General features: G+C 43.5%; 2 protein-coding genes across 7 annotated transcripts in view; one reads left to right on the plus strand and one right to left on the minus strand.

Annotated features, from left to right (window-relative positions):
* The window catches only part of klar (klarsicht), a 135,327-nt gene that overhangs the window by 106,248 nt on the left and 16,116 nt on the right, over window positions 1-12,963 (plus strand). For 3 of the 6 annotated variants that reach the window (XM_089259969.1, XM_030384070.2, XM_089259970.1), the window contains 4 exons: window positions 1,679-1,921; window positions 2,833-3,630; window positions 5,177-5,884; window positions 7,734-7,964. In XM_089259969.1, the coding sequence (XP_089116095.1) occupies window positions 1,679-1,921; window positions 2,833-3,630; window positions 5,177-5,884; window positions 7,734-7,964 (1,980 nt within the window). The remainder of the gene's footprint in view (window positions 1-1,678; window positions 1,922-2,832; window positions 3,631-5,176; window positions 5,885-7,733; window positions 7,965-12,963) is intronic. The other 3 variants (XM_089259972.1, XM_030384075.2, XM_089259971.1) reach the window with 2 other exon arrangements.
* The window catches only part of LOC108658398 (kunitz-type serine protease inhibitor 7), a 192,817-nt gene that overhangs the window by 63,804 nt on the left and 116,050 nt on the right, over window positions 1-12,963 (minus strand). The window lies entirely within an intron of this gene.

Here is a 12,963-nt window from a genome sequence, read left to right on the forward strand (position 1 = left end):
TAAATTGTAGGCCCGACAGAGTTAACCTATCTGAGCTGTGGGCGAAGGCAGCCAAAGAGAAGTTGAGCTGGAATAAGTTAAGAAAAAAAGGTTTAATGGCTTTCTTTGGCTTGTCATTCGATTTTATTGGATTGACTTGAATATGAATATGTTTAGCTGAACAGATTGGATTTACTTTAGTTAATCAAGAGATCTAAATGCGGGTGCTAAGCCCATTCAGCTGAGTTGATTTCGATTTGTTTATCAAAAAATTGATTTGTAGTGTCCATTGGCGTTTGCCTTCACTTTGTTTGTCTGGCCCAATTACACCTGCTGCTGCGTGTTCAAAGGTAAACTCGCTGGGCTAAAGATCTGTTGATGTCTTCTGCAATGTAAACAATCTAATCTAAAGGCGCCTCGCACAAGTGTTTGAAAAGCTGCCAAATACTCCATAAATCATGTCTAGATACCCTGGAAATGTAGAGAAGGGCATGGGTAGAGTACGTCATAAGTATACAAAAAGTAGCTTAAGCAACCTAAGAGCAGTTTTTTAGATAGTTAAATTCCCTCTCACACCTACTAAATTCGGAGAGAGTTTGTTCGGAGCTAAGTGAGACGATCTTAGCATGGCAGAACTGCTTTCCTATGATGGGAATTACAAACAGCTTTTGCTTATATATAATCCCTCTAGCTTCATTTGATCTTTACAAATCTATAGGGTATTAGAATTGTTAGCCTTTCTTTCATCTTTATAAGTACGAAGCTTGCCCATGTAGCAGACTCTTAATAGAAGCAAATTATTTGCTGATGACCTTCAGCAGGCGTCGTTAACATGGAATTCCGATGCCCCCGAGGCACAAATTACACTGAAGATTACGCAAATCGGGAGGGAAAACATGTTAGGCATTAAAGATTTTACAGTTTTCAATGGGCTAATAATGAAATTTTCTAGTTTTTATGAGCTGCAAAAGCAGATGATGTTCTGAATGAATGTAAAGGGGAATTGGATGCTGGGGCTACGAAGGGTAGCCAAGGTCAACGGAGGTTAAGCTGCCAACTATTTGGTTGCTTTCCCAAATGTTGAGCACTTGTGTTTTTCGTGTTAATTTTGAAGAGGCTTCAAGGCCCGCCCTCGCATTAGATGAGTGCGCGCCGCCTCCTCCCACAGCCACCCACATGACGTGTGCTTTTCCTCAGCCGCCTCCTGCTTATTGCTTTTCTTTTTCACTTTTTCGGATTATCTATCATCTGTCTGGGCAGCAACTGCTTGTCGTGCTTTCTTTTCTGTTGTTTTTTATATACATATATTTTATGTCTGTTTGTCTGGCACTTGGCCCCAGCCACGGCACAGCAATTGAAAGCAATTATAACATATGCGAAGAAGGAAACCCGCAACAGTCATCGCGTTACGTGATGGGAAATTGTGTTTGAAATGTGTGAAAATTGTGAAAATGCGACTGACCAGCGGCTGCTTGAGCAATATTTATGCTTTCCTCAGATCCAAATCAAGTTGGCCAATTAAAAACTGAAATTCATATTGCAGAGAAAATGAGCGAGTTTACCAACTCGCATATACCCTGTAAACTCTGATTATATGAGAAAGCACTGTAGGCATAGCCAACTTTCTCTCTACTCTAGCAACTTCTTCTCTTTCACTCAGTACTCATTACCTCAACCTCTCTATTCGCTTCTCATGCAGAACGGCTTGGATGACGACGACGACACCGAAGACGATTCGTTCGGCTACGAGGGCGAAGACGGCGACGCAGCCACCGAGGACGATCTGAACGAGGCCGTTTCCGATTTGGATTTGGAGTGCGAGAGTGCGCCCAGCCATAACTCGACGGAGCTCTTGCAGCGCTGTCAGCTAACTGCCACAGAGATCGTCGTTGCCAGCGTCCAAGCTGAGGATCAGTCACGCGATTGTATCGCAACCCAAAAGGTAGGCAGAACCAAATACATTTGCATATATGCCAAATTTGTGCGCAGAGGCTGCGCGTTGTCCTCCTCAAGTATGTTTGTTCGTTTGTAGTCGTTGTGTATGTCGTTATTGCTAGTTAGAATACCTAGTTGTGCATGCCTTCTACAGTATTGTCAACTTACTTCGAGCCTAAAAAACCTAACCCTCAACCTATTATTCCTAACTCCAAAATTGTAAACCAACAGCCAAGAACTTGAGCTTGCAAATGAGGCGAGCCTTACGATTCGACCTTTGCGATAAATGACTAACAGTTATGTCAGCGTTTAAGGTACCAATAAGCTGAAGATGATATGGTATAAGTGATGAGGATGCATTAAGCATGGAAAAAAAGATATTAGTGATGGATCTTAGATGTTTGCATAAATTTGGCAGCCCTGAAGAACTTTCGGGGACTCCGAAGTGCAAACTCCCAAATGGAAAAAACTCAAGAAATACTTTTAGAAAATGAATGTAAACCTCTGCTACTCAAGCTGGCAGCTTTCTCAGCTTACCAGTGCTGTACTGAATCAGGGATTTTACACTGTAAGTTGCAAATATGGCGATTCGCATTATTTCAAATTTGTTTCAGTTTAATGAATTGCAAAGGAATCAATTTAGTTGCCATTCCTGAATTTCCCTTTTATGTAGAAATGCTAGTTCTACCTAATCTGATCCTAAATCCAAAATGTCTAAGACAATCCCGAATCCGTCACAAAACTCCGCCCGAGTTGGCAGCACTGCAGCAGCATGCAAATATACTTATCGTTCATGCGCGTGTGTGTATGTGTGAGTCTGAGTCTGCCTGAGCCTTACTCTAACGCTTGCCAATGCATTTGCCTAACCAATCTCTGTTCCACACACACACACAAACAAACACCCGAAACCGCACGCAGCCTGGTGACGAGGCGGACGAGGAAGACGACGACGACGCCGACGTTGTTGACTTTGTGATTGCCAAGCGAGCCTGGCGACCGGGCAAAGGTAACCACCACCACAACCACCTCAACCACAGCGGCAACTCGGCAGCTGGAGCGGCTACGCTCACCGACTTTGAGGCCGACTCCGAGAGCAGCGATCTGGAGCAAGTGCAGCAGCTGAGGCGAGGCGGAGGCGCCTGTTGTAGTGGTATCTCCTTCAATCAGCGCCTGGCTCAGCTGACGGCGGGTCATCTAAATATGTCGCACGCCATCAACAGCATCAACAGCAGCAGCAGCATCAACTGCAACGGCAACGCCAGCGCCAACGGCAACACCAACGGCGGCGGCAGCGGCAGCGGCAGCAGCTCGACGCCAAATTTATCAAATTTGTCGCTGCTGCAGACGCGACACGGCAACAAGATGTTGCCGCCCCAATGCCACAGCAGCCACAACGGCAAGGCGAAGAGCATTGCCGTCGCGGTGATTACGCCGAACACACACCACAGCAATGGGCATGGCCATAATGGCCACGGCCACGGTCACGGCCACGGCCACAGCCACAGCCATAGCCACGACCTGAACAAGTCGCCGACGGTGCTGAGAAAGTCGCAGATGCATCGCAGTCATAATGACACCTCCAAGTTCAATCGATCCAATCGCAAGTCCAAGAACTGCGCCATTTTCTACTTCAAGCACTTGGACACGGACAATGAGACGAGCGGCGCCGGCACCGACCCGGCTGGAGAGGACCATGAGCTGGAACGTGCCAGCGAAGTAAGTACCGCTAGCAGCCAGGGTGAACGGTCTTTCATGGTGGTGTTGGTATCGACTCTCTAGCCCAATCATCGGCCGCAGCGAATTCGTTGCGGTTATCGACTTATCGACAATCGACAAAAAACAACAAAAAACAAAAAAAAAAAAACCCATGCCGAATGCACTTCAATTTGCATGAGTTTTGCATGTGTTAAATTGTTTTTCTCTCTCTTTATATCCGAAAACTAACCATATACAAATATATACATTTATAATTGTTTATATATTTTCTCTAGTCTCTCTGGCATGCCTAACAATTTCTTAATTAACTTTTGCTGTTCATTATCTGGTAGCCCATACATAATAATGCTACATCATTAATCATTAATCATTAAACGACTTTCAGCCCGCGCCTGGGGGGCTATAGTTAGTCGACTCATGTCAGAGTTCAGCCAGTTCTTTAGCCTCTTCCATATATGTAGTTCCGTGTTTTCTATTTGTCTGCTTTTTCCATGAACTTGAGCTTTGAGTTCATAATGAAAGTTTACTTGGTGCAAAGTTGAGCTAGGTTACCTAATCAAGGCATAGAAATTGATTAATTATATAAATGACCTAAACCTTTGGGCAACTGAAGAAGCTGATGGCAACAAGTTAGAACTTATAGACTGCTCGTTAGTGCAGCGATCTATGAGGGATCCCTGAGATGGAGATAATACTATCTATTTACGTTATAGTAGAGCATATTAGTTAGAGTGAAGAAAAGAAAATAAGCTTATGTAAAATTATATCACAAGTTTCAGAAAGACTTCTATGTAGCTTTTCTTGATAGAACTTTCCAGTTTTCTTAATTGAAAAGTTTTGCTTGAGGATTTTAGAAATTAATTTAATACAAATGAAATCCATTTATTCGAATGACAAGTGGGAGTCGATGTAGCTGGGACCTCTGCCCACCTGTTGCTGCCGCAGCTCCTGCAACAGCTGCTGTTGCCGTTTGCTGTTGCTGTTGCTCTTTGCTCCTCCGAGCCGTAAGCCAAGTGATGAGTGCATTGGCTGCATGCAAAGCCTAAGGTCACCAAGACAAACCAAACGAAACGTCACAGCATTAATATAAATTGCAAACAGAGAAAACGACAACAGCAACAGCAACAACTGCAGCAGCAGCAGCAGCAACAGCCAGCCATTTGTTTTAGAGGGCGGCACGGCGGCAACTCCTACTCTGGCAGAGGTCGCAGCGAGCCATGGCCGCGCCGGCAGAGGCAACCAACCGGCATTTGAGGCGAGCTCAAAAGATTTTTGCCACTCAGCAGCAGCAACAACAATTTGTAGCTGCAATTGTTGGTGTTGCTGGCGCTGTTGCTGTGACTGCAAGTTACAATTTGCCATTTTGCGCAAGTAACGCTAATTAAACTTCATTTTCTACTACTTCATCTTCATCGCGCTGTGCCACAGTCAGAGCCACAGTTGAAGCCTGCAGCTCTGACGTGGGCCCACACAGTTTTTGCTTTTGCTTCTGCTTCTGCTTCATTTGTGTACGGCATACTGAGTTTTTGCTTGAACCTTCCTTTAGATACTGAAATCGGCTGATGCCTCATCGGATGACGACGACGAGGGTTGGCTCTACACGGCAGCAACGGGCGCAGCGGCAACTGTTACGGCTGCAGCAGCAACATCCACCGTCGATGGTCTGCAGTCGGCTGCCATCTCATCGACAACGTCTGGCGCCGTTGCTGGAGTCAGCGACGACTCTGATAAGGAGAACAAGGAGTTGCTGTTGACCACGTCGGCAACAGCAACAGCAACAGCAGCAGCCGCAGCAACAACAACAGCAGCATCAATAATCGCAACTGTTGTTGCTGTCGGCGGCAGCAGCAGCAACTACGACAGCAGCAGCGCCTGCTCCTCGTCCAATTCGAACGGTGTCCATACGGAGACCTCGGCCACCTCACGGGTTACCCAAATGCAGCGCAGCGTTGTCGACATGGACATTCAGTTTCAAATCAATGGCAGCGCCAGCGATGGCAGCAACAGCAACAGCAACATGAGACACATCATTAGCAACAATTGCTACAAACAAATGCAGTGCGACAGCGACAACAACAACACCCCTCAGCAGCAGCAGCAGCAACTGAATGCCAACAACAATAATCACAAACAACAACAACAACAACAACAGTTGCGCTTTGACTCTAAGCAACTGCAACAGCAACTGAAGCTGAATCTGGAGAACGCTGCCGAGGCAACTGTTGCTGATAACACAAATGGAAATGCAGCACTGGTGAGTAGAGCGAGTCCGAGAGTTGAATTGAGCCAATATTATCTATATTAAATTGACTAGCAGAAAATATATGCGTATAAATATAAATGAAGATGGAGTGTTACATGACAAGAGATAGAGATGGAGATAGTCACTGCCATAAGAGGAGATGAAAAAGGTCTTCTATTACAGCTAAACTGGTTGCCACTACCAGGTGATAACAGATGGAATAGGAATACTATAGGAAAATGAGAGAATAACTTTTAGAGAGATCAGCTGACCTATCGTTTAGACTGACCAAGTCTAAGGCCTTAGCAATCCCAGTTATACTTAACGCTCTTTAGCAACTAGCAATATGCTTAGGATTCATCAGTTTAGCAGTAGGATACCTAGTTGTTCTAGCCATAACTAGACAAACTAAACACTATCGCAATATAGTTGGCAATATCTCCCGCAGCTGCACAGCTTGAAGCTGAATGTCAATTGGTGGCATGATGTTCATTACCATAACGAGAGTTGATTTAACTTTAATCTTTCATCCGTTCATTTATTTGCTAATAGCCTGCCACATGGAGCTGGCTAATAAGACAAGAGCTGGGCTGAGAACTCGAGTGTTGTTATGCCCTAACCATTTATGTATAGACCACAAAAATTTCAAAATTCGCAAATACAAATCGCAGAAGGCAGACAGCAACGTGCAGCAGCAACGTGCCACACAGGTTCCCACAGTCTCGGACCTTTCCGCTGGAGTTTGAGTTTGAGTTGCATTCGATTTCGATTCGATCGCTGACTTGCTGTCTGTCTGTCAAGTGGAGTCTCTCCCCATCTCCCTCTCACTCTCCTCTCTCTCTCTCTGTCTCACTCGTTGACTTGTGTCAATAAAGTTGCTGCTTTGTTGGTTGTTGGTTGCAACTTTGTTTGCCATTAGCCCAAAAGCGAGTAGTTTAAGAGGGCTGGGGGCAGGAGGCGGCTGGCTAGGGCGGCGGGGTGAGTAGAGTAGAGGCTGCTTTTCAATAAATGGCTACCGCCTCTTTTTCCTACTGCGCTGCCTTCTGGTTACCCCTGCACCTGATGATTAAGCAGTTGGGTTAATGAAAGCGAATCATGCAGCCGCTGCGCGATCGACTCCCGTCCCGGCAGCAGCTGCCATTCAAAATTGATGCCCGACTATCGACTCCCGACTGCTGCCGCTGCTGGGCTGCTCTGACTGTCAGTCAGTCAGCTAGGCAGGCAAACGGACAGACAGACGGACGGACAGTCAGTCAGAGCTGGCGATAGTCCAGGAAAAACTGAGCAGCGCACGTCAAAAATGGGAAAGTACGAAATTAACTAAAAACGTGTGATTTATTTCTTCATTGCGGCATACGAAACTATAAAGAAACAAAGGCAACTCAAGACGAGCGAGTGCTCCAGTCGGGAGTGACTGGCGCAAAGATACCCTTTTGATGCAGCAAGTGTAAGGAATTCATGAGGAATAACATTGAGATGCTCTGCCTCTCCTTCTGCTATAGCTTAACTTAGATTAGCCACTGTGCCGATTGCCTGCATTTCATATAAGTACAGGGTATAGATGGAAAAGAAACTTGGCAAATAGTTTGTGCAATTGAAAGGGTCCACAGCGAGACAGTTGAGACAGAGGACAGACGGTGCTGCTGCTGCTGCTAGTGCTGCTGCAACGAGGACACGTTCGACCGGGCCAGATTTATGGATATATTGGTGGCAGGCACATTGTAATAGAGCCATGCAACACGAAGCAAAGGCAGCAGCAGCAGCAGCAGCAGGAGCAGGAAATGGCTGATTGATTATGAGGCAGAGGCATTCGCTTTGCCTGACAACCTTAATTAAAACAACTTTTTGGTTACCTTTACAGCTGCTATGCCACAACAACAACAACAACAATAACAGCAGTTTCTACAGTCGCGCAGATATTTGCAACATCAGCGTTTGGCCCAGCGACATGACCAATGGCAACTCGAGTCCAACTGCCCAGCAGAACGGAGGCAGTCGACTGCCGCCTCGATCGCCTGCCAAGTCCGCCAAGTCGGCCAAATCCGGCAAATCGCTGGCGAGCAGCAGCAATGCGACTATGTCGCCAACGAAGGTAAGTCAAGAGCTTAGTCTAACTCTCTCTATCTCTTTCTTCGACTCTTCCCCTTTGCGTTGAGCATTTGTCATTGGCAAAGGAAGCGGAAACACTTCCTGCGCTTCGTTTGTATCCAGTCGCAGCTAGAGGAACGAATGTCTTCTTCGTGGCTTTCTCTAATTCACACGCTGACCAAAGCCATTTTGATTTATATTAAGTTGAGACACAGTGAAAAGCATAGAGTGGTGCTCTCTCTACCCCCATAGTCCCCACAGCGAGACCTACTTCTGCTTCTATCTACATACATATATTTCAGCTCTCATCTTCTACAACTATAAAGTTGATAATTTTTCTCTCAGTGTAGCCTGCCCACAACTCTATAGCGCATTTCCCTTCATCGAGTCTCTCTCTCTTCTTGAGGCAGCTTCTTTTCCAATCAAAGTGTCTTTTTCTCTATGCAATTCTCGCCTTGTAACTGCAACTCGCATTCAGTTTCTCTCAGTGTACACTGCCCACAACTCGAGTGCGCTGTGTTTTCCCTTTCATCGCCACACTATAAGAGATAAATATATAGATTCACGGTACTTTGCAATTTGTCATCTTGTTGTGGCAACCGCGCCGCGCCGAGTCGGAGACATTGCGTGTCGCGCGTTCGCACAACCGTGACCATGATCGCTCGAGAGCCTGGAGGGAGAGCTGAACTAAGCTGAGCTGGACCTCTGCTCTGCTCTGGCATTATGTATAACGGTTCGACGGCTCCTCTTTGTTGTTGTTGTTGTTGTTAAGTTGGGCTCTCATGGTTTCAGTTTCGCTTGAAATGCACACGAGCTGCGAACTGGGATCGATTCGATCGATACAGTTGAACCACTTTGTTGGTGGTCCGACAATCGGTGCGGTGGTCCAGTGGTCCAGCGGTGCGTGTGTCTGCCTGAATTCGCCTCGAATTTCTCTAAGCTCTTTTTGTGGCTTTTTCGTGTCAATTTGCTGGTAAACACGTCCAGCAAACATGTCCAATGACAAGTTGCCGCGCTGTAATGGGCCGTAAACGATCATCTTTGTAATGCGAGAGACTCATCGAAGTTATTTTTGTGAAAATCAGCGGGTGGAAATCAAAGGGCCGCCAACTGTCGAGTGTTGCAAATGTTTGGCAAAATGAAAGCAAAGTGGAAAATGTCTCGGAAATAGTTGCCAAATTGGCCAAACAATTTGTTAGCTGTTGATCTCTGCTGAGCTGGTTGAAAAAGTTGCGAAATATATATTGTGGAAATTGTAGTTAATTAATGTTTACTGAATAGGCATATCGTCATGTGAAATCATGGAAGTCATTGCAGAAGGCAGGAGAAGACGTGGCAGATCTCGTAAGAAAAGTAGATCTGTATATGAATCAGGGTCATCCTTAGTAAAGCATTCCCTACCAGAACAGTCTTACTTGTTTTCATTAATCATACACTTATTTACGATCTTGTTTCGTATCCAATCTTCACTCACTCAGCTCTCAGCTGATCAATCACGCAGTAGTTAAAAGTTAATAAGAGATGATGGTGCGAATATCTAAAAAAGTCCAACACATTGCAATAACTTATCAGATTAAGCATGACAAATCAGTTAAATCCCGCTTGAAGGCCATTAAAATGAACTCTTGCAGCTGAAAATCATAATTGAGGAAACTGCAAATATATTTATTTTGTTAGTTTTAACGATGCTCAATCAATTTTTACTATTGTAAGTAAAATATGCAATTATAGCAAACAGCTCTAGCCAGAAGCAACACTACTTTCGTGTGCTAGACAGCCAACGACATCCGCTTTAGAACTTCATAGCTCTGTTTCACACATGTTTTATATAGCTCAGCTTCTCTCTGGGAGTTAATCATGAATTTATGTGCATTTCCTTCAAACAAACGCTCCATAAAGACCTCTTCTATACGCTTCTCATCTACATCGTAAAGCAAGCCCTCCATAAACACCTCTCTTCGCGCTTCTCATAGTGTGTCGTGTGCCTGCTCTTTGGTTGTTATTGAAGCAATTATTAACTGGCTGGACATGGGCAAATCTCCACTTGTTGTTGTTGCTGCTGCTCAACTCTCACTTTTATTTGGCCAGACATCAGCAACATGTTGCGCGTCTCTCTTTACGTGTGTTTATGTGTGTGTGTGTGTGTGTGCGTCATTTGCATTTGTCGCTGACAACTCGATTGCAATGGCTGAGCTCTGCTCAGTCGTAGCTCCAGCTCCAGCGCCAGCCAGAGCTCCATCGCACGCACTGTTTTCACTGTCCCTCAGGCAGCGACATCTCCAGAGTTTCCTCCCCTCCGTTGCGTGCGTTGATTTATTGAGAGTGAAATTCGCGTCGCTTTGATTAATATTGACAAATTTCGCAAGTTGAGATTTATTTATATATATAACATTTATGTATTTGTATTGGTTTAATTTATGTGCGATAAGCAATCGAGCTCGCGGCCTGATAAAGGCGAACATCAATGACGTACACTGAGCTAAAATCGAACTAAACTAATCTAATCTTATCGCATCGAGCCGCTCGAATTGAGTTGTTAACAAAAATTAAAAGAAAGCTAAAATCACATTAGAAATTGTGAGCAACAAAGGCTGCACAGTTATCGATGACACACGCTGATCGATCACAGCGAGTCGATAGTTTTTATGACAGCTTTTTTATCTAATCTCGTTGCAGTGTGCAAAAATCATTATCAGCTAAAATATTCGCTGGCAAAACTTTCAGTACGTTTCGCAGAGTCATAGACGCCGGTTGTGCTACAGATACAGATACAGATACAGATACAAATGCAGATACAGCTACAATAGATACAATTGCATAGATACACTGTTACAAAAAGCAACAAAACAATAGAAAGCCACAAAGCTAAGCTGCATTAGTTTAGCTACAATCGCAATTGTTATTGTTATTGTTATTGTTTTTATTGTTAACTTGTTGTCCGATTTCTTTTGCGTAATTTGCATTTCAAATTGCGAGAGTGTATGTATGTGTGTGTTTCTTTTTTTGTGTAATTAAGTGCGCGCAGTGCTTGTCAAACTGCGCGATTATTTTTCGCGATTTGCGAGCTGCGTGCCGCAGTGCAATTAAATTGGCCAAACGACGATTGTCAAGGCTGCCAAAAAAACATAAAAAAAAAAACTAAATTAAATTTAAGCTTGAGCTGTCTGCAGACATTTCAACAGTTTGCCAGCCACTGTGTTCACTAAAGCCGCCCTAGAGATGACAGCGTGAGCAACTAAAACTAAAATTGCTAAACAAAGAATTGTGAATATCAATTTAGTAAGTTATGTGCATCAATTTATATTATTAAATTAATAATAAGGATGCTCTGCTGTGAGTTAAACTATCGTATGACTAATCGGACACTATCGCATACAAGTTAAATATAATTTAAATACTCGGCTTTGGTTTCTGTAATGTGTTTTCATTGAAATAAGATTCCTTGAGCTTATTTAAGACCGTAAAGAACTATCGTAAAAGTTTAAGAGTTGCAATAAGTGTAATAAAACTCTACAACTACAATAAAAACTATCGTTCAGTTACCGCTTAACTATCGTCTACATAATAATAGTTAAAGACTTTAGCGTAAGTCTAAAAGCACTCCCTAGAATCTCTACAGACTCTACTGTCCACTATCGTTTGACTATCGTTTACTACACACACATATATGTTTCTCGGTGCCCCAAGAGCTGCCAGCCTTAGTTGAGCAAAGTTTCCAGTTTGTTCGCTTAATTGGCCAATGGCTAAGCAAAAAGCCAAACTCCATATAATTGCCTTTAATTATCGCAAACGCCCAATCGCAGAGGCCTTTCAATTGTTGCTGTTGTTGCTGTTGGTTTTTAGTGCCGCTTGCAGCAGCTGTTGCTGCTGTCGTTGCTGCTGCTGCAACTCCGTAAAACGTTCAGCATTTGCACATTTGGTTCAAATTGTTTCCGTTTGCAGCGCGGCGCGCAGTTTGACAGCCGGAGTGCTGCTCAAACTGTTTGGAGTGGCCTGTCCACAGGAAACTGTTAATTAAATTAAGCCAAAAGATTAGCAATAAAGTTGAAGCGTGTGTTCAACACAGACGACACACAGCTTGACTTTCAGTGTGAGAGAGTGTGATACGAAAAGACTCGAGATAAACTTGTCAAATGTGAATATGTACATGCAGATATACATATATATGCATATGTGTGTGTGTGTATGTGTGCATGGGTATATCTATCTGAAACTCGAACTGAGTCACTTTTAGTCTGCTGAAAGCCAACCTATAAAATCTACCTTGGAATTGTTCAATTGTGCAACTCACACACACACATACACACATACACACACACAGGCACACACACACCTAAACAATTTGCAATTAAACATTAACTTTTAATGTCTCTTTGTAAAAAGGTTAACGCGAACATTTGCCTTTGTTTTCGAGTTAGTTGGGCAACAACAACAACAAAATAACTGAAAATGTGTTCAAACATTATCAACGCTTCGCTGGCTTTTTCTATTTTTGTCTTGCAAAGTTCTAATTGGTTGAGCAATCGAATAGATTTTGTCAAATTTACATTTTGGATTTGTTTACCCAACGTTTCTTTGTGTGCACACTAGAAGACAACAGTTTTTTCTATTAATTATATACCATTTCAATGCTTGAACGTTTCGAATCAGATTACTGTTGATTGTCATATTAGCCTTTGCTTGACTTGAACGTTGTCGATGAGTATTAGCTATCGGTGTATCGATAATGCAACCACATAAATCGAAAAGTTGTAGGTTTAACTTAATTTGCATAAAACTTTTGGCGAACAATCTACGCATTGATACGATATGCAACTTTGAACTCATTCTCACCATTCAAAAATTACTTGGAATTAATTGATCGATAACAAAGTCTAATGAATTGATAGGCACCAATATAAATCAAATGACGAAGCAAGAAAAAAGTCTAGTTAAATGAATAAGGTACATAACTCATTTCTCTTCTAACTCTAGATATCGAAATGTTATATAGGATGACTGCT

The sequence above is a fragment of the Drosophila navojoa genome, chromosome 4, assembly GCF_054131105.1.
Source record: "Drosophila navojoa isolate 15081-1374.11 chromosome 4, UAZ_NAV_1.0, whole genome shotgun sequence".
Classification (NCBI taxonomy): domain Eukaryota; kingdom Metazoa; phylum Arthropoda; class Insecta; order Diptera; family Drosophilidae; genus Drosophila; species Drosophila navojoa.